The sequence below is a fragment of the Empidonax traillii genome, unplaced genomic scaffold, assembly GCF_003031625.1.
Source record: "Empidonax traillii isolate 1590-97213 ecotype Southwest subspecies unplaced genomic scaffold, ASM303162v1 scaffold22:size5013007, whole genome shotgun sequence".
Taxonomy (NCBI): Eukaryota; Metazoa; Chordata; class Aves; order Passeriformes; family Tyrannidae; genus Empidonax; species Empidonax traillii.
In genome coordinates, this window is record NW_020955215.1 from 2,296,056 (window position 1) to 2,322,540 (window position 26,485).

General features: G+C 43.8%; 1 protein-coding gene across 5 annotated transcripts in view; it reads right to left on the reverse strand.

Moving 5' to 3' along the window:
- Nucleotides 1-26,485, reverse strand: part of PWWP2A (PWWP domain containing 2A) — a 35,555-nt gene that overhangs the window by 2,321 nt on the left and 6,749 nt on the right. The window contains exons 2-4 of one of the 5 annotated variants that reach the window (XR_003573254.1): nucleotides 19,560-20,527; nucleotides 1,735-1,815; nucleotides 951-1,119 (exon numbers count right to left, since the gene is read on the reverse strand). Coding sequence is in view for 4 of the 5 variants with exons in the window: in XM_027901895.1 (XP_027757696.1) it covers nucleotides 18,847-20,527 (1,681 nt within the window). In the remaining variant the exon portion in view is untranslated. Of the gene's footprint in view, nucleotides 1-950; nucleotides 1,120-1,734; nucleotides 1,816-6,861; nucleotides 9,524-18,608; nucleotides 20,528-26,485 lie in introns of those variants that run through there. The other 4 variants (XM_027901895.1, XM_027901888.1, XM_027901907.1 and 1 more) reach the window with 4 other exon arrangements.

The following is a 26,485-nucleotide window of genomic DNA, read 5'->3' on the forward strand; positions in this document are numbered from 1 at the left end:
CAAGTCTGCAGTGAGTATTAAGTCTGTGGGAATTAAAATGTCATTGTCAGAAGAGGAGAGAAGCCCTCATTTGCAGCCTGTGCATCCTCCAACATCTTCTGCATAATTAAAATGTCACTTAAGTAAATAACAACCACCGGCCTCTGGGATTTCCCTGTGCTGCAACTGAGACTGAGACTTTACTGGAGTAAAGTTTCTGTGCAAGGCTGAATTTCCTGCAGTGGTGAAGTTGGGAAAAGGGGTTTGGTGTGTGGATGGGAGGATTTATAGAAAGATTTTGCCCCTCAGAGCTGCTGGAGAGGGAGTTGCCAGGCAGAGGCTCACGGGGCCAGGCCTGTGCAGGGCGAGGGGGGCTGATCAGCTGTGGAACCACTGCTGCCTAAGCTGAGCTCTTCAGCTTAAGGGAAGGCTTAGAGGCTTGGGATCAGTATAAATGTTTGATAATCTTCCCTAAAGCCTGGAACACCACAAAGCAAAGGTGTCCAAGCTGCTTCAATGGAGACCTGGGCAGAGCTGGGCTGGGCTGAGACTCCTAAGCTTGGCTTGTGCCCAGCCTGAGGCACTCAGGGATGTGTGAATGAGCTTCCCCCGAGCTCCTGGGGCAGCAGGGCAGGGCAGGGATGTCTGTTCCTGCTTTCCCCAGAGTGGGGAAGCAGCTGGCCCTGGCAGCAGCTCAGTCTGTCCCTGGAGCCTGGCAGCCCACAGGGCTGGAGGGGGCAGAGGGGTCCGCTGGACTTTGCCAGGTCCCAGCCCCAGTCCTGCACCCCTGACTGAGCAGGGCAAGTCTGGGCCCTGGGTTTCCCTCCCCTGCAACATCAGTACACACCTTTGGAACAAATGAAAATGGAGCCACTTTGGAACTACTCTGAATATTTCAAATTTTCTTATCTCGTTGTTATGACCAATGAGTTTCTATCTTTACCCACACTGTGTGTGCAGCTGTTACTCACCCCTGTGTGGCTGCTGTGCCAAGTTACAAGTTGGCTTTTAGCAACCTCCTGCTTCTCTTACAAATGAGTTCAGTGACAGATTCTGTTCCTTCCATCCTGTTCCTGCTTCACTTCTTTAAAGGGCTGGAGGGCTGCAAATATCCCTTCTTGGCTGGAGGCTGGGTAACTTCTGGAAAATAAAAGCAGAACAAAACTTGAAATTCCTACCTGCTCTACAAACACATCCTCAGTCAGTGCAACTTCCCTGCCTGATGTGCCCCTGTAGTTTTCCAAGGAAGCAGGATTGCAGCTGATTTGCTTCCACACTTGTGTTTGTAGTTGATTGGATTGTGTGAAAGACTCACTGGGAATTGGGCACATGGTTACTGAGGGCTCAAACCTCCAGGTCATCCCTGCTCAGTGCCACTCTCCAGCTGGACCAGAAACCTCTGACGTGTTATCTGCCACCACAGCAAGTTCTCCTCTAGGTAAAATTCCAATTAATTGCCTGAAAGTCCTCTTGCATTGTCCAAATCCTGAACAGGTGCATGTGTTTTGCTTTTGCTTTTTAAGGTTTTTCTTTATGTCTAAACTAGTCCTCAGAGCTCCCACCAGTAAAGTAACGGGTACTTCCTCCTGGTGCCCCTGGCCACAACTCCAGCTCAGTGCCAGGGAGTTGTGAGTCAACATGTGTTGGACTTACAACCTCTAAAAGGAAAAAAATGGTTTATGAAATGTAATCTTTTAAATATAAGCATTCTTAAACCCACAAGTCCGTTGCTAATTTGTTCCAATAGTTACTCACCCTCTTTGTAACCAGCATGTTCCTCTTTTTCACTTGGAGTTGTCCGTGCTCAGCTCCCACCTTTGTTCCTTCTTCCTTTGCCTGCCAAATACAAAACCTTTTAGTACCCAGGCTTTCCCCCCTGAATGTGATTGCCCAGAAATAAGGAGACCTGTTGGTCTTGTCCATGAGCTGGACAGACAGGGCTGGGTTAAGTCTCTCCCTATAAACAACTTTCTCCAGGATTTTCATAATGCTCGTGGCTCAGACCTTCCATTTTTGACATCAGAATTGACACTGGGATTTGTCTGCCCTCTGTACCCTCAGAGACTGGCTTAGTCCTTTTGGCTGCAGAAGGGCTGGGGTTTAGACCTCACAGAATCCCAGAATGGTTTGAGTTGGAAGGGACATTGAGATCATCCAGTCCCATCCCCTGCCATGAGCAGGGATACCCTCCACTATCCCAGGTTGCTCCAAGCCCCGTCCAACCTGGCCTTGAACAGCTAATTCTGGACTCTCTGAGAGTCCCAAGACCTGGCCCTCAGAGGAGCTGAACACCTGCAGTTCCCCAGTCTCACCAAAGATTTGGGGGATTTAACATCTCTTAAAGAATTAAAAAAAAAGGTCTCTCTCCAATTCACATCTTACAATCTGTCTCCCAAAACACCAGCCCCAAGTGAGGCAGCAGCAGGCCACAATCCAGGACTTGGGAAGAGGCCTGGGACTGACAACGCTGATCCCCTCCCACCCAGCAGGATCCAAAATACCCTCAGCTCATCGCAATAGGATATTGCGATGAGCAGAGCACCAAGCTCTGAAGCTGAATCCTTCCCTCCTTGATTAGCACATTTCAGCACAAAACGTCCAGGAGATCTCCCTTCCTCTGATTAGCACAGACACAGCCGGGGAGAAAGGAGAAACTGCTGGTCACCAGCTCCTAGGCTTTAATTAGCTCTGTTATTCCCAAGGGATTACTGTGCCAGCCAAGCTCTGCTGCAGCCAAGAACCAATTATGTCCAAGTGCCTCCTCTCTCTAACAGGGGGTAAAGATGTGTCGGGGTACATTTAATGTGCAGCATTAATACGTTGCTCATTCACAAGCTTTCCCTGTTTGGAAGAATCCCAGCATTTTCTTGTTCAGCAGCTTCATTCTTTCAAACCTGTGCAGGGCTGTAACTGCTGGGCAGTCCCTGCTGTCAGGGGGCCCTGGGCAGAGGCGCTGGGAGTCGTGGCATTAAGGCAGAGTCATCACCACCTACCCTGGCAGAGATTAAAGGTCCTAAATCAACTGAAAACTAAAATAAACCACCTTTTGCCTGATTCTGCATGTTCAGTAGGAATCCCCCAGGTGGAAACCATCTGCAGCTCCAGCCTGCAGTCCTGAGAACTGCGCATTTCTCACCCGCCAGTTCTGCAGAGGACAATTTACAAATCCAGCATTCCCAAAGCGGACACAACAGAAAGGGATTTGTGTTTCCCGGCCTGGCTGGGAGCAGTGCTCTGGTCCTGGCTCCCAGGACTGCCTGGCTCCAGACAGTGATTGAGTAGGCACTGGTCTCTGGGAGCACAAATGGGGCCCCCACAGCTGCCCGGGGACCTGAACCCCCACCCAGCCACGACAAAGGAGACTGGCAGGATCCAGGCATGAGCTGTGCCTGTTCCTCTGGGATAAGCACACAGTGGCCACAGGATTTTCTGTTTCTAACTCTGGTGTGTGAACTGCAGTGTGTCCCTGGCAGAACCCTAAATGTGGCCGGTGCTGCTGCACAACACCCTCCCTGCAGACACATTGCGGAGAGCGAGGGCAGGAAGAGAGATGGCAGGAAGAGGGGGGAAATGTTCTTATCTAGTCTGGGCGGTGGCTGCTGGAACAGCTTCCTCAATGTATTCCTGAGTGCTGCTGGCGAGTGCCCAACGCTGCAGCAGGTCCCTGGAGAGGCAGGGGGTGAGGGGGGCTGGGAGCTCAGCTCACCTAATTGCATTTGTCATATTTCCATGAGCTCGTTTGGCTGGGAACCTCCATTGTGGGGCTTTTCTGTCTGAGGAAGGAAGGATTGCAGTGTTTGGGAACTTTGGGAAAGAAGGAGGCTCGAAGCTCACAGATTTACTGCTTATGGCTCCAGCCCTGACCTGCACTTGAAGTGACAGTTCTTGCTGTGCCTCGATGTATGTTTGTGTCCCTGCTCCAAGCTGGAATGCAGCTGAGGCCACGGAACCTGCAGCCAGCAGCAAGTTTTCTAAGCCAAGATGCAGCTGATGGCTCCTGGTTTGATTTTGCAGTGTTAATGCAGAGGTGTGTGAGGTCTGGCCACCCCAGTCCTACTCTCACAGCTCATCCCGAGTATTGTCTTTTTAAAGGCAAACAGAGCAAAGTGAGCGTATCACAGAGGGATTATCCACATCCATCTGAGCAGCATTAGTATTTCTGGGATCTTACCCTTAACATGGTCCAGTATCATCCCTGTACTCTCTGGAGTCCCCAGCCCCTTCCTCTGACAGCTCAGAGTCTTCAGTGTTTGGCTGAGCCCTCCAGCAGGCACAGCCTCGCTTTAATATTTAATGACCAAGAACAGCCACACTTGGAAATTCCATTCCCTAAGCTCAGCTGAAAATCTGGATTTCAAAATTAGAACTACCCTTCCTGTGGCACGGAATATTTACCCCAAATTCAGCACAAGCCAAAAGCATCTGCAGGGATGTCCAATCTGCCCATCGTGGAGCACCCACAGCTTGTGCTCCAAACCCAGCAAGGAAGGAAGAACAAAGACCACAGAAGAAAAGCAGCAGAACCATGAAAACAATATATATACAGAATATAAACAAACCCCACTGTATGAACCACCAAACAACACAATCCTTTTCCTATTGCCACCCTGCACTCCCTGCAGAACACGTGGCCTCCACGTTCCCTCCCAGCAGGGACAGGGAGAATGACAAATCCACTGCAGCAACTTGAGCAAGGACGAGTGAGGAAGAGAACGAAATTATGGCAGTCAGTGGTGGTTGATGCCAAGGCCACATGCACAGGGCTTGTTTCTGCTTTCCATGTGCTCGGCACTGGCACTGCCTCACATGGAGCAGAGGGATGAGCTCTTCCCAAAACCCTCAGGGTCTCTGAGCACCCACAGGTGCTCCTCACAGTGTTCAATCACAGCTCAGATATCAAAGAATCATCCCAGGCAGGGACATTCCCAGCTTTCCATAAAGTCCTAAAGCAGGAGAAGGGCCTCTCCTTGCAAACCTCAGCAGCCCCTGACACTTTCAGCAGTCCTGAAGGACTCGTGAGGCGGGAGATGATCCCAGGGGGAATCATTCCCAGATGGAATGGGGGAGTCCCTTTTGTGATTCCCTCAACCACAGCTGAGGCCTCAGGCCCAGCAGCCTCACACACAATGCCTCAAAATAACAGTGCCTGAATTCACATCTCTGGCACTGGCCCACGATTTCCTTCAGAAATGGGCCTGTTGGCCTCCCCCCTAAAAGATCCAAACTCTCCATACCGATTCCTCACACTTCAGCTGGGAATCTCTCCAAACCTCCCATTCCAGAGCTGCTCCAGGCACTTTTGCCCTCATTAAGTGTCACCCTTTTGATGCTCCGGGGCAGCAGCGAACACCATTAGCGGGGCATTGTGTGGGCTTGGCTTCCCCACTGGAGGCTGGGTCACCTTTATCCTTTTGCCACCGAACCACTGGAGTGAAGATTAATCCAGGGAGTAATTGCAGAGCTCTGAAATCTGCCTGGCCAACCTCTCCCGGGCTCCCCAGCAAACCCAGCAGCCTCCACATCGCTGCTGCCAACACCAGTCACAAAGGAAAAGCCATTAGTGAGCAATTACATTGCAGCAGGATTTCCCCTCCACCACAGCCTAATGAGGATCACCAATTCAAGAGGAACTGCTGCGAGGATGAATGAATAATGAGAGAAAGGGGATGGGAGTTTCTGTAATCCCACAGAATAAGAAACAACCCTGTGAAGGAAAAGAAAAACATATGCTGGAGCTCTGCTCCGAGCTACGGCCAGATGTGGGTGTTTTTCACAGTGACAGGAGGCACCAATGGGTTCCAAAAGCATCCCAGAGGCCCAGGGCCAAGTCAAGTCCCTACAGGCACTGTCCTCTTACACCAGCTCTTCACTCCAGAAGTTAATTCAATTTTGGGGGAAAACTTCTGACTATTAACAACAGGTCACTGCAACAAAACACTTCCCAGCAGGGTCAGTGCCTCTGTGTCACCCACAGCTCCTGGCAGGCTGTGCCAGAAATTGCTACCTTGAAATAAGAACACCCTAAAAAACAAGTTTACTCTAGCAGCATATTTTTTTGTTTAACCCAGGAGCTCAACTCAAATTATATTGTCTTCTTTACAGTAACAAAAATGCAAGTGGAAAAAAAAAAACGTGTATAAATGCTGCCTTCTATTTAATGGGCAAGTGGAATTCTACAGAGTCTGGCATTTAATAGAATCGTGGAATCATTATGACTGGAAAAGATCTTTAAGATCATCAAGTCCAACCATCAACACACCACCACCAGATATTTTGAAGAAACACTTGCTGGTGTGTCCCTCCTTCAGCCACAGTGCCAAGATGAAGCTCTGGAACAGGAATTACCTGCTCCAGCACCACCTGCTCCAGGGCAGCATGGCAAGGAAACACAGCTCAGGGCAAGGCAATTCCTCCCTGGATGGAGAAATACCCCGTTACACTTACCTGAGAAGGCCAGACTTGTATGAAACAGAGTAATCTGTAAAAACCAGCCCAAGGACTGCGTGTGCCAGGGCAGGAACCCCTTCCCATGGCATCCCCCTCATCCTCCACCTGGGATGTGACCTGGGGTGCACCGCAGTCACATCCATGGGAAAGAGCCAGCAGGGCTTCTTTGGATCTGTCCTTACCACATACACTCATCTTTGCTTGCTAATTACAATTTTTTCTATTGCTTTTGGGAATCTTCCAATTGGCTGAGCACGACTTGGGATCTTTAAGCCACCGTGGTCAAAGGAGACTTGTCCACAGGATGGACTTCCAGCATGGACCAGAAAACTCAGTTTAATCATTGTTTAATCCAGAAAAACCACTTTTAACATAAATCAAAGGCTTTGGGGTCAATGACTAATAAAGCAAGAAAGTTAAGACATCAAAACATTATTTCCCTTTAAAAGAGCACTGGAAAAAAATCAAGGCTTTATTTGAATAAATGTTACACAACATTCTTTATCATTTACTTCTCAGCAAACCTTAAAGGGTGAATCATATTTTCCTCATTCAAGTCTACAAAATGAAAGAGGCATAGTGACCATTCAATATACAGACAAGAAGGTAGCACGGAGCAAAGCTTAAATATTAAGCAACTAAAGCAAAAAAGTGAAAAGCAATACATTACTGTAATTCTCTATCATTAGAATATCCCTGACAATTTCATTTCCAAATGAAAATCTGGTTTCAAACGCAATGGCTGCGATTCTTGCTGTGAAAACCAACGCAGACACATCAGCTACCTTGTCTATTTGATGCTATTTCTATATACCCATATTCTCCAATGCAGACCTGCATCTCTCTCAAGTGAATTTCTTCTATTTCAGCTGCTGTGCCCAAGTGCTCCCAGAGGGGAGGAAACGAGAGCCCTGGTGAGATCAGGTGTCACACAGACAGGCACTACTGGCTTCCACTTACAACATCAATCACTTCTCCATCAAATGTGCAATAACCCTGCTGGGACAGTCCTGGGCCTTTTTCCTGAGCAGAAACTGGTTTGTGCCATGTTTGGTGGCTTCTTTTCTGTTTGGTTTTTGTGGGGGTGGGTAAAAATGTACTTGATTAGGCCAAGGCCCCCCATTCCTTGTCAGTCCAATCAGGTCTGGGTCTCTGGAGGTGAAAGGCTGGCACATACCCGGCACCAAATCTCCCCTTTCCTCGTGTCACACGTCCTACTTTTTCAGCTGTAGCCAAATCTCAGGCCTTGAACAGGAACAGAACCTGATCCTCTTCAACTGGTGAAAAGGAAAAGCACTGTAGGAGAAACATTTACCTCAAATTAAAAAAACAAATTTATAGTTTATGATGAAATTATTATGAAAAATGGTACATTTTGAACCTACTGTACAGCATTATACAGCCAGTTTTTAAAAAGTAGGTAGTGAGTACCCAATTTCTGGATCTGTAAATAAAGAATTTACTTCTGAAAAGCAGAAACTGAACCAGCTTGAGGCAAGAGCTGACACACACTCAGTGTGTGGATCCCTGCTGGGCCTGCCTGGGATTTGGGTGCCTGTCCCAGCCTCTCACTTCCCCCTCTCCGATTGTTTAACAAGTATAAACCTGTTGCCAATGATAGAGTTATCCTAACTTCAAATTCCATGTGATTAATTCAGGCTCCAGACACAAAGAAAGTGTCTTTGTGCTGACCCAGAGGCCCCTCAAAAAGGTCTCTCTGGTTTTAAACGATCAAGACAAAGACACTTTATTTTCTCCAATTGAATCAGGATATTAGTAAGGAGGAAAAGAGTTTACTATGAGTCTTTTCATCTCTATAGAAAAAAAATTTGACTTTTAGTAGATTACGTGCACATTTTCATTTCTTCAAAACAAATATTTATTTTCCCAGGTTACACAATAAACCCCCTGCTAAGAACTTTAAAGAAATGATTCTGCCGAGACAGTGTGCACACAATGGAAATAATTAGTGACAAATAAATTAATATTTAATAACTCAAGATTTCAGCAGCGTGTCCAGCATTCCCAAGCTCCACTGAAGTAAGCCTTACCCAAGACATTTGGGGGAGGGGAATAAAATGGATAAAACCCACTGGGTTTCTTTTTTTTTTGATTTACAGCTTTTCAAAGAAGTCAACGCAACTCAGATCAACAACCATCAGAAACACTAATAAAACCTTTGCTCTCTACTAGTTACCTATCTGAAAAATATTTATGTCAAAAGGAAAAAATAACCCATGATCTGAAATAGAAATGCCATCCCATTTAATCACTCTCCATTCATGATTCCCATCCTGTTTAAGGATTATAAGCTGCTCTCTGCCTCGTAGCCCCTCTCAACGTTATTCCACAATCCTCAATTCCCTAAGTGTTACAATAGCATAAAGAAAATGCAACCATATTCACACAGAAGGAGCTTTCCCATAAAACAGAGATCCATGGAGTTTGTGGTCACTGTCCTTTCCATCAGCTCTATGGGAAATGTTGGTCTCAAATAGCAGGACTGTTCATATTTCACAATACAACTGGGTTTGGACATGCTTTGATCACAGATCACAGCTCTGCTAACACCTGCACTAAATACTAACTAAGCCTCAGAGAATGGAAAATTGCAATGCTAAAGTCAAGAATTAAAAGAAAAAAGTTCAAAAGTTACAGTCAACTTCCCAGGCAATTGGCTCCGTCACTGGCACCTCTCAAAACATACAAACGTGACTGTCACATTACAAAAACCCCAGTTATCTGCAGTGAGTCTTCATACTAAGAATTCAAGTGGTTCCTTGCATGTAAGTGTCATATAGTCTTTAATAATTTCATGCGTCATTTATTGCAAAAAAGTTTTATAAAATATCTCCTAACATCTTTTTAAACTTTAAGGAAAATGTACATTAGGTACAGGTGCCCTAACGGGGTGTGAGGGGGAGCTTTAACATCTTTACCCCCTTTCACCTTCAAAAAATGTTTACTACTTGGTGAAGATTTCAGAGGAAAAATAGGACAACTCAGTCTCAGATTTCTTTCAGTCCTGATGAGCTGGTGCTCTTCGTGGCAGTGTAGTGAGGTTCCATAAAAACAGCGGATGATTAGTGTCTCTGAGCTGAAAAGGGGAGAGAAAGGGAAAATGGTTAAATGTCTTCCAGTACATATTGCAAAAGTAGGTAAAGCAAAATCTGAGGTGGCCAGAAAAGTTACTGGTTCACCTGCTTTGTGCATTGTGTGCAGAAGACAAAAAAAATAGGTTTACATTATCACCAGACATACACAAGTGAACAAACTCCTCCGTTGGCTGGAGTTTGGGGGGGAGCGACCGTACCAATCTGTGTTAAATCTCACCCCGTTTCAGCATCCAGAGAGAATTCCAATTATAAAGACACTTAAAGACAGCTCAGGAGGGAGGGAGATTAATTCACCAAATCTATACATTGATGTTTAGTTCACAACAAAGCTAAACCTGATCCTGCAGTGCCCTGCAAGACCCAAGTGTGTGTGTGAGCACTGAAGTATAAACCTGCTAATTGTGTTTCTTTTCCATGATTGCTTATGTTTTCACATTTACTCCACAGAACTGGAATAAATGATGACAAAGCAGACGGGAACAGTCCAGTATTATGTACTGCATGAGATAACCACCAGTCAGCCACCACTTCTTACTGGGAGAGAGGAGAGGCCCTGGCACAGGTTACCCAGAGAAGCTGTGGCTGCCCCATCCCTGGAAGTGTCCAAGGCCAGGCTGGAAAGGGCTTGGAGCAACCTGGGCTAGTGGAAGGTGTCCCTTCCCATGGTAGGGGGGTGGAGCAAGATGGGCTTTAAGGTTCCTCCCAATCCAAACCATTCTGATTTTATGAATATTACACTCCTGAGATGTAATAACTAAAATCCAAGCTGTCCACGTGCAGTTACGTGTCTTGTTCTCCTGGTATTGTGGAGGGACATTTCTTACCCTGCAGATATCCCTGGTGGGAACCACACGCCATAGGGACTGGTGACCCAGAGACCAAAAGGGACAAAGAGCAGAGTTCCCACAAAAGCCGGAGAGTCCCTGAGTCCTCACAGCCTGTGCTGCTGCACCTGCAAAGCTGCTGGTGTCAGCTCACGACCTGTGTCACTAAATTCCCCGACCCTCGTGAATGCAGCACGTTGTCTGTTTCATCAATCAATCCATGGGGTCATTCACTCCATCATGTAATCCCAGGTTTGTGGGGCAGTGACAGCTTAGCCTGACTCTGAGGGCACGGCTCTGCCATGTGCACAGTGAGCTCTCAGCAGTCTGGACTCTGGTTTCAGGCAGTTTCATTCAGTTGCTGGAGACAGAATCACAGAATCATTAAGGCTGGAAAAGACCTCCAAGATCATCGAGTCCAACCTGTGACTGATCCCCACTGTGTCAGCCAGCCCAGAGCACTGAGTGCCACATCCAGTTATTCCTTGGACACCTCTAGGGATGGGGACTCCACTACCTCCCTGAGCAGCCCCTTCCAGTGCCTGACAACCCTTTCCATGAAGAAATTCTTCCTGATGTCCAACCTGAACCTCCCCTGGCACAGCTTGAGACCATTTCCTCTTGTCCTGTCCCTTGTTCCCAGGGAGCAGAGCCTGACCCCTGCCTGGCTCCCCTCTCCTATCAGGGAATTGTGGAGAGCGAGAAGGTCCCCCATGAGCCTCCTTTTCTCCAGGCTGAGCCCCCTCAGCTGCTCCTCATAGGATGACTCTCCAGACCCTTCTCTACGGAGTCATCTTCCTCCAGGAATAGAGGCAAAAATATGTGTGTCAGGACAAGCCCCGACATGACTTACAGCCTTTCCCCGCCGATGTCCCACTGAACTCATTTCACAGCCACTTCCCCAGGAGCCAGTTCTGGAACAGGGATTCTGATTTTTTAACGTGAAAATTTTCTCAATCCCATGTATCTACTGCTGTCCAAAGAGAAGCACTGCCTGTGAAAGTATTAGCTTTTCTCTCCAGAGGAGAAGCAGAAGGACAACAGCCCAAAACCATGATCCCAATTTAAATAGTTACAGTAACACCTGTGTATCTTCCTACGGGACTAATGCTGTGTCTGCATCAAAACCATGGAACAGAAGAAACACCAACTGCTATTTCACTGCTACAGATTCCATCTGTAACCAGTGGAGAGGAGTTAACCAGGCTTCTCTTCCGGATAATGAGCTGCTAAAAGCAACCAGAACTGTTGCATTCTTTTACAGCCCCAGACAACCTTCGACAGCAGGGCCTCAGCTACAAGGAAAGAGCAGCAACACATTCTTCCATGTACATGCCTAATTCCCTGAAAAATAAATATATAACCCAGTATCAAGAATTTCTAAAATGTGGCCAAATCCAGTCTTTTTCATATAAATGTATCAGAAGAGATTATCCCCAAATCCCTCAACACTTGAGAAATCTCAAGGAAAAAGGTTTAGGTTTTTTTTTTCATTAACTAAACTTCTAACTAAACTAACTGAAATTCTTTGAAAAATCCGGTTTTCATGGACTTAGTTATTTTTCACCAGAGCTACTAATTACCAGCACTGCCACCATTTTAAAATGCTTTAAAATCCTGAACCACTGTGGAGGTAGAATTAAAGAGGAGCGTTTCCTAAAGCCAAACAAACCCCCTACATGTTGCTAAATAAAAAATGATGCAAAATTAGCATTTAAGTAAATATTTGCTCAGAATTGTATCTGCTTACTTTGCTGGCAAAGCCAGTACCTTCTTTCCCATTTTGCACGTGTTAGAAGAAGGTAAGGACAATTCTGCCACCTGAATTGTGCTGTGCTTTATTACAGAATCTCTTGGTGGTGGTAACAAGCTCGTGAGCGCCAGTTTGCCTTCTAAATCAACGGATCCACAGCACATGCCTGGCATGTATGAGGATATTTTCTATTCATATTGTATATTTGACATCAAAACCACCACTAAAAAATATGAAAACTGACCTAGATCTATTTTTGTAAAAAAAAAAAAAAAAATCTAATTTAAAGTTGCTTTGTTATATAAATTCCATCATCCAAGCAGGAGTTTGCAGAGGCCCCTGGCAGGAGGTGCAGTGCAGGTTCCTGCATGGGGAACCTCAGACTCCAATTTACATTACACCAAGCGTGACTCCTGCAGGACTGTGATCGGGACAGGGAACAATCCTTCATTATAGGCATAATTCTACGAAGATTCTGTTTTTTCCAAACCAAGATTGCTAATAACAAAATGACAGGATCACACAGATCATCTGTTTTCTCCCAGTCCGAAATGCTGGCTGCATTTAGCCTGTTCCTGACAGAGCTTAGCCTGATCCATTGTTTTTGAAAACCTGGAATTACAGAAACAGCACTCAGGATTTCACTATAACACATGCAATAAATATTCTAGTGCTTAATTTTAACTCCCTGTCTTTATTTTCAGTAAGATTTCCTGTTCCAGCTGTGACTCACCAGAAGCGTGTTTCCCCTCTGCACCAATCCCACAGGTATTTACACACCTGGAATATTCTCAGTTCCCAGAGTCCCCTCTTCCTCCTCTGGACTGAGGAATGAAATCACTGGTATAGAAACTGAATTACAGTTTTTCAAAATATGTCTGGTCCTGATTTGGGAAATAACTTGTCAAACGCAGCCCAAATAAATCCCACGGATCCGTTTGTCTTCACGCACTGAACGAGCAAAGCCCGAATTTAAACTCGCTCCAGGGGATCCTGATTCGTTCCCTGAGCCAACTCCTACCTGCAGACTGCTGTTAACATTATCCCCTCGGGCCGTGGCAGGAAGTGAAGATCAAAGATGACACATCCCATCGGCACAAGCACAGCAGTCACAGTTCCCAGCCCTGGGTAGGATATTCCACACGCACGACTGTCTCCTGCTCCCATTTGCCTCCCTCTTGGATGTGCTCAGCTCTTCTGAAGTACAAAAGCCCTGAGCTATCAAAAACATCCATTTTCCAGCTCCTGCTATTCCTACCTCACACCAAGAACACCACCTGCTTTTTCTTGGGGAAAACATGGAGCTGTGGATCCGAGTTCCCTTCAGCAATTAGTACCTGGCACTACAGGTGCCAGTGCTGCTCCAGGGAGTTATCCCAAACTGCCCACTCTGGGAGCAACAACAAAGCTGTGCAGGGAAAAAGCACAATAACAAGCCAGTCACCAATTCACTGTCACCACAGCCACGTCTGGGAACTATTTCGCCTTGTGTTCACACAAGGGCAGTTTTGTCACAGTTAAATTTAGGAAAAAAAAAATCTAAATTAATTTAAATTACAGTCTGGATTGGTATCCATATCCCAGGTATTACAGGAGACTGAAATGTATCAGTACATCATAGGAAACTATAACCTGCTATCAGGATCTAACAATTAAAATCCAATAATCAGAGGTATTTCTGACACAGGGAGGAATTGCTTCTGTTTGGTAAAACCCACCTACATTACCATGAACAGTTCTTGCCACTGAGGTCAGAAACAGCTGAGTTCAGACTAGAACAAATGCCTGGAAATGCCAGGAGGGTAAGCAGGGGAAAGCCACCTTACAGAGGGATCTTATTTATCTAAACATCCAGACTATAAATGCACTGACAGGGTGACACTGTGGGAGGGATCTATTTAAACCAAAACACAAAGTTGTAACAGGGAACAGCAGCTGAGGGGGTTTAAATGTTCATTAGGAATTTGCCCTCCTAATTGTTAAGGACATGGATCATAACAGGTTCTTTCCATTAGGGATTAAGAGTAATTTGAAGGTGGATATTACATCCCCATCTCACAAGCCTGGATCTCCTGGATCTTTAGGTAATTTGCAGCTACAGAAGTTCCCAGTGTTACAGGCCTGTCCTGATGTTAATCATGGGTGATCCCTCACCACTCCAGCCATTTCAGAAGTTTTGTTAGTTATACAAAACTTTCCTTTTTCAGTGGTCAAAGTCATTTTACCAAATGGATTATGACACAACACTGCCATCCCTTTAAGCATGAACTCACTCCACTTACCTTCCAGCTCAGTCTGTGCCTACAGATCAGTGATCCCCCTGCACTGCCTGAATTTGATCATTCCTGTAGGCATTTATTGGAATACAATTATAATGAAAAAGATGGACCAAAACAGCCTTCCCCTGATGATCAGTCTCCTCCTTTCCAGAACTCCTCAGCCAAGGAGGCAGCTCTATTTTTTCACTGTACTTCACAGAACAGGCATAAGGACAGATGATAATGCTGAGAAGCAGCTACTGAGACTTATTTTACAAAATTCATGTTCTTATTCTACTCTGAGAGCTTAGAGGACACGAATAGAAATCAGTTTCAGGATTTAAGAGAGTTAACTAGAACCAAGCCTAAGGCCAGCAATGCAAAAAAGCAACCCTTATCTCTTCCTCCCTTGTGCTATTCTTAATCCTAATCACACTTAGAAACCACTTGGAAAAAATATTTTACAACATACTCTGAAAAAAAAAAAAGTCTTTTCAGCCTTGCACAGACCTCAATCACCCCCAATAAACCCCCCTCCTGGGGAGGGAGCTGGTGGTTCTGTAGGTTTCAGACTAAATATTATCAGAGATGATTATCTCATTGAAGTGTTGACATAAAATTACAACTCTAATTAGAAAAATAACAAATATTTGTTCAATTTCCTGTATGACTCCTCTGCAGAGACATACAATCATCTGCCATTGCTTCCAGCTTTACTCCTGAAGGGCTCACACCTTCAAACACTCCTGGGAAAGGAAATCTGTCTAAGTTTCAGAATAACTACTCTCTCCCAAAGCATTTTCACTGAAGCTAAAGATCTTCAGAAGAGAACTCTTGTACTAGGAACTCATCACCCCCTGTCACATTTTCCCCCTAAATTGAAAGGCCATACATATTCAACAGCTCCACTGAGGAATTTCATTAAGTCAAAAAGGCATCATGTGCAATTTATTCTATTAAGCTGATAGAAAAGTAACAGCCACCCTTTCTACTGCTGTTTACCTTCTGAAGGCAGAATCATGGAATCATTTAGGCTGGAAAAGACCTCCAAGATCATCAAGTCCAACCTGTGACCCATCACCACCTCATCAACCAGACCAGAGCACTGAGTGCCACCTCCAGTCATTCCTTGAACACCTCCAGGGGCAGGGACTTCACCACCTTCCTGGGCAGCCCCTTCCAATACCTGACCACCTTTTCCATGGGGAAATTCTTCCTGATGTCCAGCCTGAACCTCCCCTGGCACAGCTTGAGGCTGTTTGCACCCATTGCTTCCTCACACAGATGCCTGATCCCGGCACAGGGCAGCTCCTGGCGGGAATTATGGATAAGTTATTGATAAGTCATTTAAAACATCACTCCAACTTAGAACTGTGTCCCAGCTCCAGGAGCAGCATTCCACACCCCGTGGGCACTGCTGGGAGCACGCAGGCACATAAAAGTGGGGAGTGTTTTCACAGTTTGTAGCTAAACCAGGATGTTTTGTCTAAGACTTTGAGGCTCATCTCACCTGCCACAAGCACAGACACGAACTGCAACCAGGCTTTACATTAAACCCAACACCTCATCCCCTGCAAACACTGTTACCTCACAGGATTTGCTAATTCAGAGTGAGAGGAAAATCATGGATGAGTATGAAGAGGATATTTTCAGCCTAATGTAACATGATGCTGTAAAAAGAGGTAATTTTTTTCAACAAATTGGATCTATTTGTTTTGGTACCTGTTAAGTCTGGAGCGACACAGCACATTCACTATAGAACTTAGGAAAGACTACTTCAAACAGATCAACTACAAATCAAAGCTGCCTCTTTAAATGCCTTTCATAAACAGTTCTTTTGAACACAAAGCAATCTAAAGAAAGCCCTCTCATGCCTATTGCTACCCCAGTGAACACCTGAGCAAACTTTGCCTATGTAAGCTCTTAGTGCTACTCTAGTTTTATATAAATTAAGAGATAAGAGTACAAAGCTTCCAGGTCTTCTAAAGAAAAAAATAACACTATCAATACTGATTTCACCACTACTTGGCTCAGAACACCTAAAATTAAAACCAGTTCACTTGAGCTTCTAAACCTCAAGGAACTGGTGTAGACATCTGACCCACCTTGCATGGGCTCTGGATCCAAAGAGCAGTTTGCTTTAAAAACAAAATACAGCTTCTTTACTAAAATCAACTGTTTCTGTTTGCAGGAGAGAATATATAAAAGTGAAACAGATTTTTTTTTCCAATTATTTTTTTTTAACATTATGAAATTTATTGTGTGTTTATCACATTCAAAAAGCATTGACCAGTGGGGTTTCTTGGGAACTGTTAGAATGCCAAGGTAGATTTGGAAGCTTAATTAGTACCTAATGACTGTCACCTTGAGGAAAATTTGAACAGCCATATGTTTAACACTTTAGACTTCCAATAGTTCTGTGAGCACAACAGAATAATTAAATAATTTTAAAAAGTAAAAAGAAAATTAATATTTTGGGAAGACCAGACAGTATTATGAACATATGAAGTTAAAAATATTTAAGGGTTTGATGATTAAATCCTTACCCCCATTTTCATGTCTGTTAAAAATCTAATTTCAGCCTAAATTTCAGCTTAAATTTTTACATCTGTCATGATTGCCTACATGGGCAGTTATGGAAAAACCAGGATGAAAACTACTTTGGGATGAAGGGTGGGAGACTCTTCAGGAGGCACTGCAAGACTGAAGCTGGAGTGGGTTGGAGGAGAGACAGGAATTCACATGGTCAGATAAGGACCAGAACTCAAAGAAAAAAAAAAAACTAACAATCAAGTCAGTTGCATGAAAATGCCCCAACATGGAGCAAAAAACATGCAAGAAAAGCTGAGGTGGCCGTGGAGAGTGGGTCTGACTGGGTTAGAAAGATGGAAAACTGAAAACATTTCCCCACTGTACAAGTGACCTTATCCACAGTCTCTGTCCAAACAAATGGACTAAAAGCTAATTAAGGGGGAAATTTGATAAACTTTACAGAAAGCCCTCTACAGAGCTGGTTCTGAAACAAAAGGGACAGGTAATTGCTCAATCTCCAAATTAAGACTGAAGTATACCAATAGTATTTACATCAAGCAGTTATCGTTAAGAATGCATGAAAAAGGACAATTTACTTTTTTAAGAGTGTCCTCTAAATCCGGCATACAGATAAAGTACTCTGACATCCTGGATTTGTTTCAAAGCTTTTTGAGAAACACACACAAATAATTGAGATTTAGTCAATTTTATTTACAGTTTGTTTTTTTTACATTTCAGAGCATTACACAATTACATATTCTCATTTTCTGACCTGCAAACAGATACCTTAAATGGAAATAATTAAAAAAAAAAAAAAAAAAAAAAAAAAAAAAAAAAAAAAAAAAAAAAAAAAAAAAAAAAAAAAAAAAAAAAAAAAAAAAAAAAAAAGAAGTTAGATACATCCAAAATGCAACAATTACACATCTAACAATTCACAAAGTGTAATTTACTAGGACGTATCCTAAGAATTTAGGAACAACCAGTCAGGAGAAAATCTGACCAATTTCAGCAATTGATATTTACACATTCAAAACAAAGCCTCTCTTAATCTAAACCTCCAGGCAAATGGCCTGAAAGATTTCTTCAGGAAGAAAGACCAGTATGATTCACACCTATGCAGCATTAACAGCCCTTGATCCCAAACACTGAGCGACTCCTCAGCTTTGTCTTAGAGCTACAGGCATCCCTCGACTTCTCCGACCCTGAAGTGATTTAGTTGTGCCCCCATGTGCATAGAAAGGTTGAGTGTTTAAGTGGTCACTACGATAAAACCCCATTTAATCTGGTCTTTAAGCCACATGAATTCTTCTTCCTTAAAAGTTTCAGCCCATCTCTAACACCATTTAACCCGGCCTGTGCGGATCAGGACATGCCTCCAGATGTTTAAAGTGGGCTTTGAACCCACTTGGAGCGGCCAGACTAAATCCATTAGAGACTAGTTAAAATAATCTTTAAAGACCATTTAGACAAGGCTTACATTTCTACACTTCCCTGATGGGCCACCTAATGAAACAAAACAAAAAAGTCACAGCTACTACTTTCATCTCTTGTGTCAACCCTTTGCCACAAAGCAACTAGTTATATAATGGGTAGAAACTACTACAAAATTCCCTGCAAATCAGCTGCCTTTCAGCTGAGGCTATGGCTCCTATGCATCAGGTGGTTGAGGAGGTTTGTTTTTTCTTTTTTTTTTTTTCTCTCTTTAAAAAAAAATTCTCACTTGAAAAATACTGAAGTCCTCACTTTAGGCTAATTTTGATTGCATGTTCAATTTGTTTCACTGTCAAGAAACCGCTACAAATGGAACGAGTTTAGTATAAAAAGAGCAGTCAACCGAGTGCAACTTCTGACTCGCCAAGTCCTTCACGGTAGTTCTCTAACTAGGCTATGGATTTTTGTGGAGCCTCCAGGTTTCTTGCCTACCTTACTTTCCATGTTCACGTTTCAAACTGCGTCAGCAGGGCCCGAACCTCGGGGGTGAGCTGCTTAGCAGCCTTGGCTGCCTCTGTGACGGCCTTGCGGTACAGACCCTTTCTCTTCTTATTAAAGCGCAACTGGAAGCTTTCTAAAAAGGGGGAGAGCTGTGCAAGAGCAAGGAAAGATGTTGTAGTGGAGCCGAACCACGAGATACGAGCCTCCTGCCGAACTAAAAGGCCGTTATCTTTCCGGCTCACAGTTATGGTAAGGATACGGGCTGGCCACCAAGGGAAGCCATAAATCTTGGCCCAAACAATGTCCCCTACACATACGGTCCTGCCATCTGGTGTGACACATTTAGAGACGTTTTTGGAAAAGACTTCCGTTTTCAAGGAATTACTGAGCTTTTTCTCTTCCTTCGAAGAGGAGGAGGAGGAGGAAGGTGCATGCATGCTGCCTGGAGGAAAATCAAAGCTTTCAGTAGAGCTACACTCAGAGTTGGTGGATTTCAAATCATCTGTGCTATCACTACTACAAACTGACGCACTGGAAGAGTCAGATTTCTTTTGATTAAGGGTCATGTAAACCGTTATATTGCTTTTGCTGCCTCTCTTGCCCAGTGTCTGGTGTTCATCCTGATCAACAGTTACATGCATTTCACTCGTGTCCTGAACCTCACTGCTGGCCTCTTCGGGGCCTTCTGAGGGGCTCTGATTTTCTGAAGGGGCCTCACCTGCTGAGCGGGTGGAGGAGCAGCGAGACTGGGGCTTAGTTGCCATCTTGCCACTCCGTATTTTCTCAAGTCCTGTCTTGAGAGAAGAGTCATTTTCTTCATTCCGATACCTTTGTGGCTTTAAACGCAATCGGGGCGGGAGGGAACCTGAGCTGGTGTTCTGGAGACGCCGCGTGAAGTGGACCTTAGAATGTGCATTTTTGGAAGAGGAGGTTGCACTCTGCTTCTTTTGTGCCTTTTCTTTGGCCATTTTCAAGACTTCCCGAGCTTTTGCATGATCCATGTTTTTGCTCTGGAGCACTTTTTTTGTATTTAACTGCGCTTTTGAAGTATTTGCTTGTGCGGAAACTTTAACTACTCTGCTTCTGCCGTGGGCAATATTTGAAACCTTGACCACAGCGTTCCTTTTCTGGCTTTCGTTTTGGCTTTTTCCCTCCACCTTGTGGTCAGTCTTAAGTTTTTTATTCACAGTAGTCACGCTCTCGTTTCTTCGCTTTTTACTGTCCTCGTATTTTGAAGAGTCACTTGCGTTGCCACCTTTTTTGATTTCCTTTTTTTCAGCGACAACGCTGTTTTTGCACTTGTCACACAAGACCTGCCGGGGCCGTAGTTTGATCGCGTTCATGATCGAAGTGGGTTCCTCCCTGTACATTTTACGCTTGGGCCGCTTGATTTTCCGGGGTGGAGGTTGAGGTATTGACTGGTTATACGTGTCCCTGATAAACAAAGGAGGAGGGTACGGTGCTCCCTCGTGAAAGAGGGGAGGTGGTTTAGAAGTCCATAGGCTTTTAGCTATGCTGGGCTCTGATGGTTGTGTGAGGGGAGAGTCGTCAGGGACTGCAGCGTCAGACTCACACTTCACCTGTGCCTCGTCTTGGAATGGTTTACTTTGGAGCTGCATGGCTTCAGGTTTGTCCTTGTATTCCCTTTTAGGAAATATGGTCACAGGGATTCCATGGGGTCCAAACCTTTAAAGAGAAGAAAAAAATAAAATTGAATGTTTTGAGGGACCTTTTGCTGCATTTGTTACGCAGCATTCGAAAACCTGTCTGCATTGGGTAGCCAGCATTTGAAAGACACGAGTCCCAGGAAAATCAAAAGCTTCATATCCAGCCTTGTGGGAAGCTTTCAAAAATCAGGACACTAAAGCAAAGTCAGTAGAGAACTAGAAATACACAACTTCACTTATCATCAGTTCCTCTTGCATCAACAAGATGCCCTGATAATGTATCAAAAATATCTTTTACATCAGTAAAAGAATTAACTTTATCCCTTTAGAAAACACAAACATACAAACTCATCCCATCAACTCCAAATCTACCCAAGATTATTTTCCATACTAAGTCAATTTTATGTGAAGGCATCTTCAGTGACTTTTACAAAATCCTTCCATTTTTAGCATAGCAGAAAAGGATGAATGTTTCAGATTGAAGTGAGACAAATCTGCACTGTATAAATCCTTGCACTGAACACAGAGTGCCATCACTCTTCATCCACAAAAGCTCAGCACTTGATCATCTGATGCATTACAGCCCAAAACTTGCCAGCCCACCAGTTCTGAGTTTCTCCCAGCAAAAGCACCCTTACTGCAACTCAGTGCAAACCACTGCTCTCTGTTCTGCAGGCAAACAAGGTTTAAAACCTTTCTCTGTTTTTCTCCAGACTAGAATTACTCCTGACCCAGATCCTTCCTGCCCCATTTGACTCACACAGAACTTGTCTCGATCCTGATTTGAGGAGAAGAGAATAAAAAATCCCAGCAGGAATTAGGCATTGGCTCAACTTTCCCCTAGGAGTCCAACAGGTACCAACCCTTCTGCAAAGGGCTGTACCAGGAGGGAAATTCCAAGGGAAGCCAGTGCATTTTATCCATTTACACTACATCATGCTGATCTTCTCCTGAGAGCAAACTAAAAATAAACTCCTTTTTCAACATTGTAACTTTCAATCAACAGAACCGGGTGGGGGGGGTTATAAAAGGTTATTTCACCTCCCTTGGGTTCCACTCCACATCTCCCAGTGAGGTCCCAGCCTCACACAGAGCTGTCCCCGTGCTGCTCCGAGCACTGCCCAGCTCCAACTCCCACTCCCACACCAAGTGTGTGGTTCCTGTTAGTTGGTATTTTAATAGTTTGACCTTAGTGCAGTAACACGGTGGACAAGGAATTGCAACTCAAATGCCAAATCTTCCATCTTAAAAATCACTAAAACATCATAACGTTTATCCCACCCTGCCTGGCAGGAGAATGAAGTTATTCCTCAAGATCTGTCCTCAGGTTCACACTACTTTGTGTTGTTGCACTGTGGCTGCTCAACTGCAACTGATTGAACTGAAGTTTATTGTAAATATTTTCTGTCCAAGTTGCCTCCCTCAAAACTGGTTTTGAAAAAAGTCATCATATGCGTTAGAAGGTTCTTGACGCTGTCCCCAACCAAAGCCATCACTTGTCTGTCCTTCTGCTTATCTCTTAAGCCTCTTTTTACATCTAAAAGTTTTAAGTGAAACAAACAACCTACCCAAGGTTAAACTACCCACCCAGTTTGCACTTCATTACAGAAGGAGAACAGAAATAGCAGAGCTCTAAGCAAAGGGCACCCGAACAAAGTTGTCATCAAGAGAAGGGTCATTCAACACGAGACAATTTACATGCCCATGTTTTTCCATGTTACATTCCCACCTTTGAGCCCTGGAGACAGAAGAAGGAGCCCAGGGGATAGACAGAGCAGCTCCGTCCTGGCCCATGGGCTGACCAGTGCTCTTTACCCCAACCCTTGGTTTCTGAGGTTGGGACCCATTCCAGTTGAATTCCACACATCTCCCAGAAAGGAGCAGCAGAACTAAACACAGTCCACTGCAGTATTGAGGGCTACAGCAACTTATAAACATTCAGCAGCTCATCCAGACATTTTTCCAGCCTACAGTCTGGTATTAAACCACCAGGGACTCACTCATAACTAAGTTTTAAGTTCCCCCAAGTCCCACAAGTCCATCAAGTGTAAAGAAGTTGCTTTTCCACAAACACTTTTCCTTCCACTAAGGATTGTGAGCAAGTTATTCAATTCCAAGGAGGGATTTAAAAGAAACTATCAGCTGACCATAATTAGATTAGCAATATTTTCAGTGTTCCTTGCATCAAGACCTTCAGCTTCTAAGAGGAAATATGATCAGATCCAGATCCTATCTTTCATCACCTGATAAAGATTACAGGATTTGGGAAAAAGTTAATCTATGGTAAGTCTTGAAAACAAGGTAGGGCAAGATCTCTGCTGTGCCCAGACAAACACCTCAAGAGTAGAACTAGACAGGAGTGGGACATCAAATGTGCAAACCCCACACAGAGAAACATCACTTACAACTCTTCTCACTCTTCTCACTTCTGCCTCAGGAATTGCATTTCTGAGCCCTCGCAAGACATTTCCAGAGTCCAGTGCACAAGCCTTTCTCCCAGAGGGCATTTATGCTGACTCTGATTTAGGAAATTAAACATTATTAGCAGTGACTAGGAAGAACTGGATGAGGAGGGCTGCAAGGTTCTCCAGAAGGATCCCCTTTAAGTACTTCGATTCTCTTTTCTCAGGTTTTTGTTCTACTGCCTCACAAGCCCAGTCAGCACAATTACCACTCCAGAGGCCTGGTGGAAAGCTCAGCATGTGACAGCTCCTATCAGGTCAAAGATTAATACTGCACCATAGACTCTCCTTTCCTTCAAGCACCTGCACAATACACAGGCCAAAGCTGAAGAACAGGACAGCCAAAGCGGAATTTTTACCTAAGATGCAAACCTGCTTTAGTAAGACACAAAACCAATCCAGACTGAATCTCTGAAGGCAAAGTGTGCCTCACAAAAGGTACTGTTTTAACAGATGAATTAGAATCTCCCATCCCTGCCTACCTAAAAATGAGTGAACTGGGGAATTGGAGAACATTCATGGATATTGTTTAGTGCCAGTTATGCCCAACCCTATTCCTGTAAGGGGTGTGTCAATACATACAGGTACAACTAGCCAAGACAGTCCACCTGCAGGACGAGACAGATGTGGTAAAGGCCAAGAGACTGAGTATCATTTCCAACAGCTCAGTGTGTGGTGCCCTCTCTTTGGCCTCAGCCAACAGCAGACTGCATCCATAAACATGCAGTTTTTCGATTTCCTTCTTGGAGAATCAAGTTCTCCAGTTATGCAACTTAGAAGAATGACATGAAAATTAAGAAGAGAAAACAACGGCAGAAAAACTTACAAATTAAACAGTAAATGATACAGGGGGGAATTAAGACAAAGAACAAGGCAAGAAAAGAAGAATTTGTTTTTCTTAAGAGAAACAGCAGAATGAAGACAGGATCTTAAACCTATTCAAGACAAAGCGTGACACAGCATCTAATTACTTCAACAGCAAGCAAAAGTATTTACTGCATGTCCTGGGATTTCAGGCCCTATTTTCACATGTCTAGTACGTGGGCCTTGAAGACAAACGTTTCTCATACAACCACAATAATAAATTTTGCTACACCAGCTACAATGCTGAAATAGGCAGTAATGCCGTGTGTAGGCAGGTTAGACATAAAACTGCAAAAGTACTTGGCTCATCTGCTACAGAGATGAAAAAGGACTAAAAGGCTAAAAAAAATGTGTTAAAAAAAAAATCCAAGCAACACAACTCAGTTGTGCCACGACATTTAGTGATCATCACATCAGTCAGTGACTGATCACCTTTGAAGAGAAACCATTTCAGTTACTACAGCACTGAGATGACCCACTTATTTTGTTTGTCACCTGTTGCACGGTAAAGTACCGTAAGGAACTGCCTTCTCTTTATTCTAAAACAAACCAAAGTTTTAATACACTGATCCCAAGTCTCATCTATCCCCACAATATTATTTTTATCCAGAAAAGGCTACTCTTGAAAATATACACTTAATTACTGTTGGCTTAAAAAAAATCCCCCAGTGCCCAGGTTCCAGCTGCCCCCTGAACAGCCCCACTCCTGACTAACATAACACTTCTACCTCAGACCATCACACTCGAAGGAAGGATTCATTGACAGGGGATCTAAAACTGAAGTGTAACATGAAACAAATTAAGAAAGAGGTATTTCAACCTAATTCTAGGCAGCTGTGGAAAGCAATGCACTGCTGCCTGTGCAAAATCAGAACCAGTTTTCCAAGGTGCCAGTTCCTCTCCTGTAAAAGTGTCCCAGCTCTTTTTAGCTTGGAAAATGCACCTCTAAGAGAGGATGGTGTAAAAAAAAAAAAAAAAACAAACTTATCTCTGAGAGGTTTTTCAAGTAACCAGGGCAATCAGTAGGATCTAATCATATTTCTGCTATAGATATCCCTTCAATATACATATTCATTAAAGACATAAATAGCAACAGGAATACCAGGATCTATATTTAAGGAAGAGATTAATGGGGTAAGGGAGATCAATTCTGGCAGTTCAATGATATTTACAGTGAGAAGAGCATTCAACTGACCAGGATGTGCAGAGACAGAAAGATGATAAAATGAGGCTTTATTTTCACAGCTTGTCAAGTGCAAGTTAATTAACAGGTAGCCATGGCATCTAAAAGCCAGTCTGGGTACCAAACCCAGAAGTCTGTCATTTAAAGCCATATAGTTTTGTGTTACAGCCATTAAAGCTTAAGTACCTCAAGGAAAGTAAAACTACTTTTTTCAAATCTAAATCCTACAAAATTACTACAATGAATACACATTATTATTCAATTTGTATGCAAAACAGCACAGTTAAAGAGTATTTTTTAAGAAATAAACATGAGCTAAAGAACAAATCCCATCTAAAGCTGTATGTACATAAACATCTAAACAGTACACCCTGGGGCAAAGTGTTTTTACATTACTATGTGTAAGTCTTAAGTTCCCATCTTCAGCCTCCAATGCCTGACTTTTACTTCTCTATTAAAAGAAACAGAAATGAAAAAGCACCTTGTTCTGCCAAGAAGAGCCAAAGGAGAGAACCCACTGAACCAGTTCAGAACTATTTCCCATTTGTCTGTGGACACACTGAATTAAGGCCAACAAAGCACAGTAACTTCTAGTGTTCAAGTGTTAAATGAAGTCTGTTGTGAATGACTATGATCAAAACTCATCTTCAGCACTAAGTCAGAACTGCAGCAATCTCCTATTGCCTATTTCTGCATTGCTCTTGTGCTCAGTACCATCCTCAGTGTTCTGCAAAAGCCAAGACAAGCAACAACTGAGGCCATTTTTATTGCATGGATCAAAGTTCTAAGACCCCAAATGCTGGGAGTATAATAATATGCTGAAATAATATTGAGCTGAGGGTATATATTTCAGGTATCTAAACTGAGGCTTTAAATTATAATATTCAATGTAATATGCAGTTAGATCATAGCTCTTTGAACACTTAAGTATTGCAGAGCTCCTCAAAATAATCTGTATCCAAAACACAGATTATCCAACAACCTATTTTTAATGAAGGATCTACTTGGTGTGATGAAGCACAACAATGGAACACAGTGCTCTAAGTGGCAGTTTCCTGAAAAGAGCATTCCCACAAGCCAAACAATCAACTCCACATTTTACTCACCTCCTGAGCAATGTAACACCAGCTTAAACAGATTAGAAAACACATATTTCACTTAGAGCTCTCAAAACATGGCAAAGGATTGCAGTGTGAGGGACTCTTGGAAACAGCACAACAGAAAGAAGAGACATTGCCTCAGCACGGAGGAAAATTTGGTTAAAGATACGATGGTTCAAACTAAGTGCCGTGTCACAATCCACATCCAAACACACCAGTGGGAAGCTCACCTATGGAATAATGTGGTTTTGAAGCAGGTGCTCTGGCCTGAAACCCAAGCTCTTGTTTCTGGCACTTTCAGGACAGAGGAAAGACAAGAGCAGGGCATGCACAGAGTTGAGTTTGAGAAGTATCCCAAGAAAGCTGGT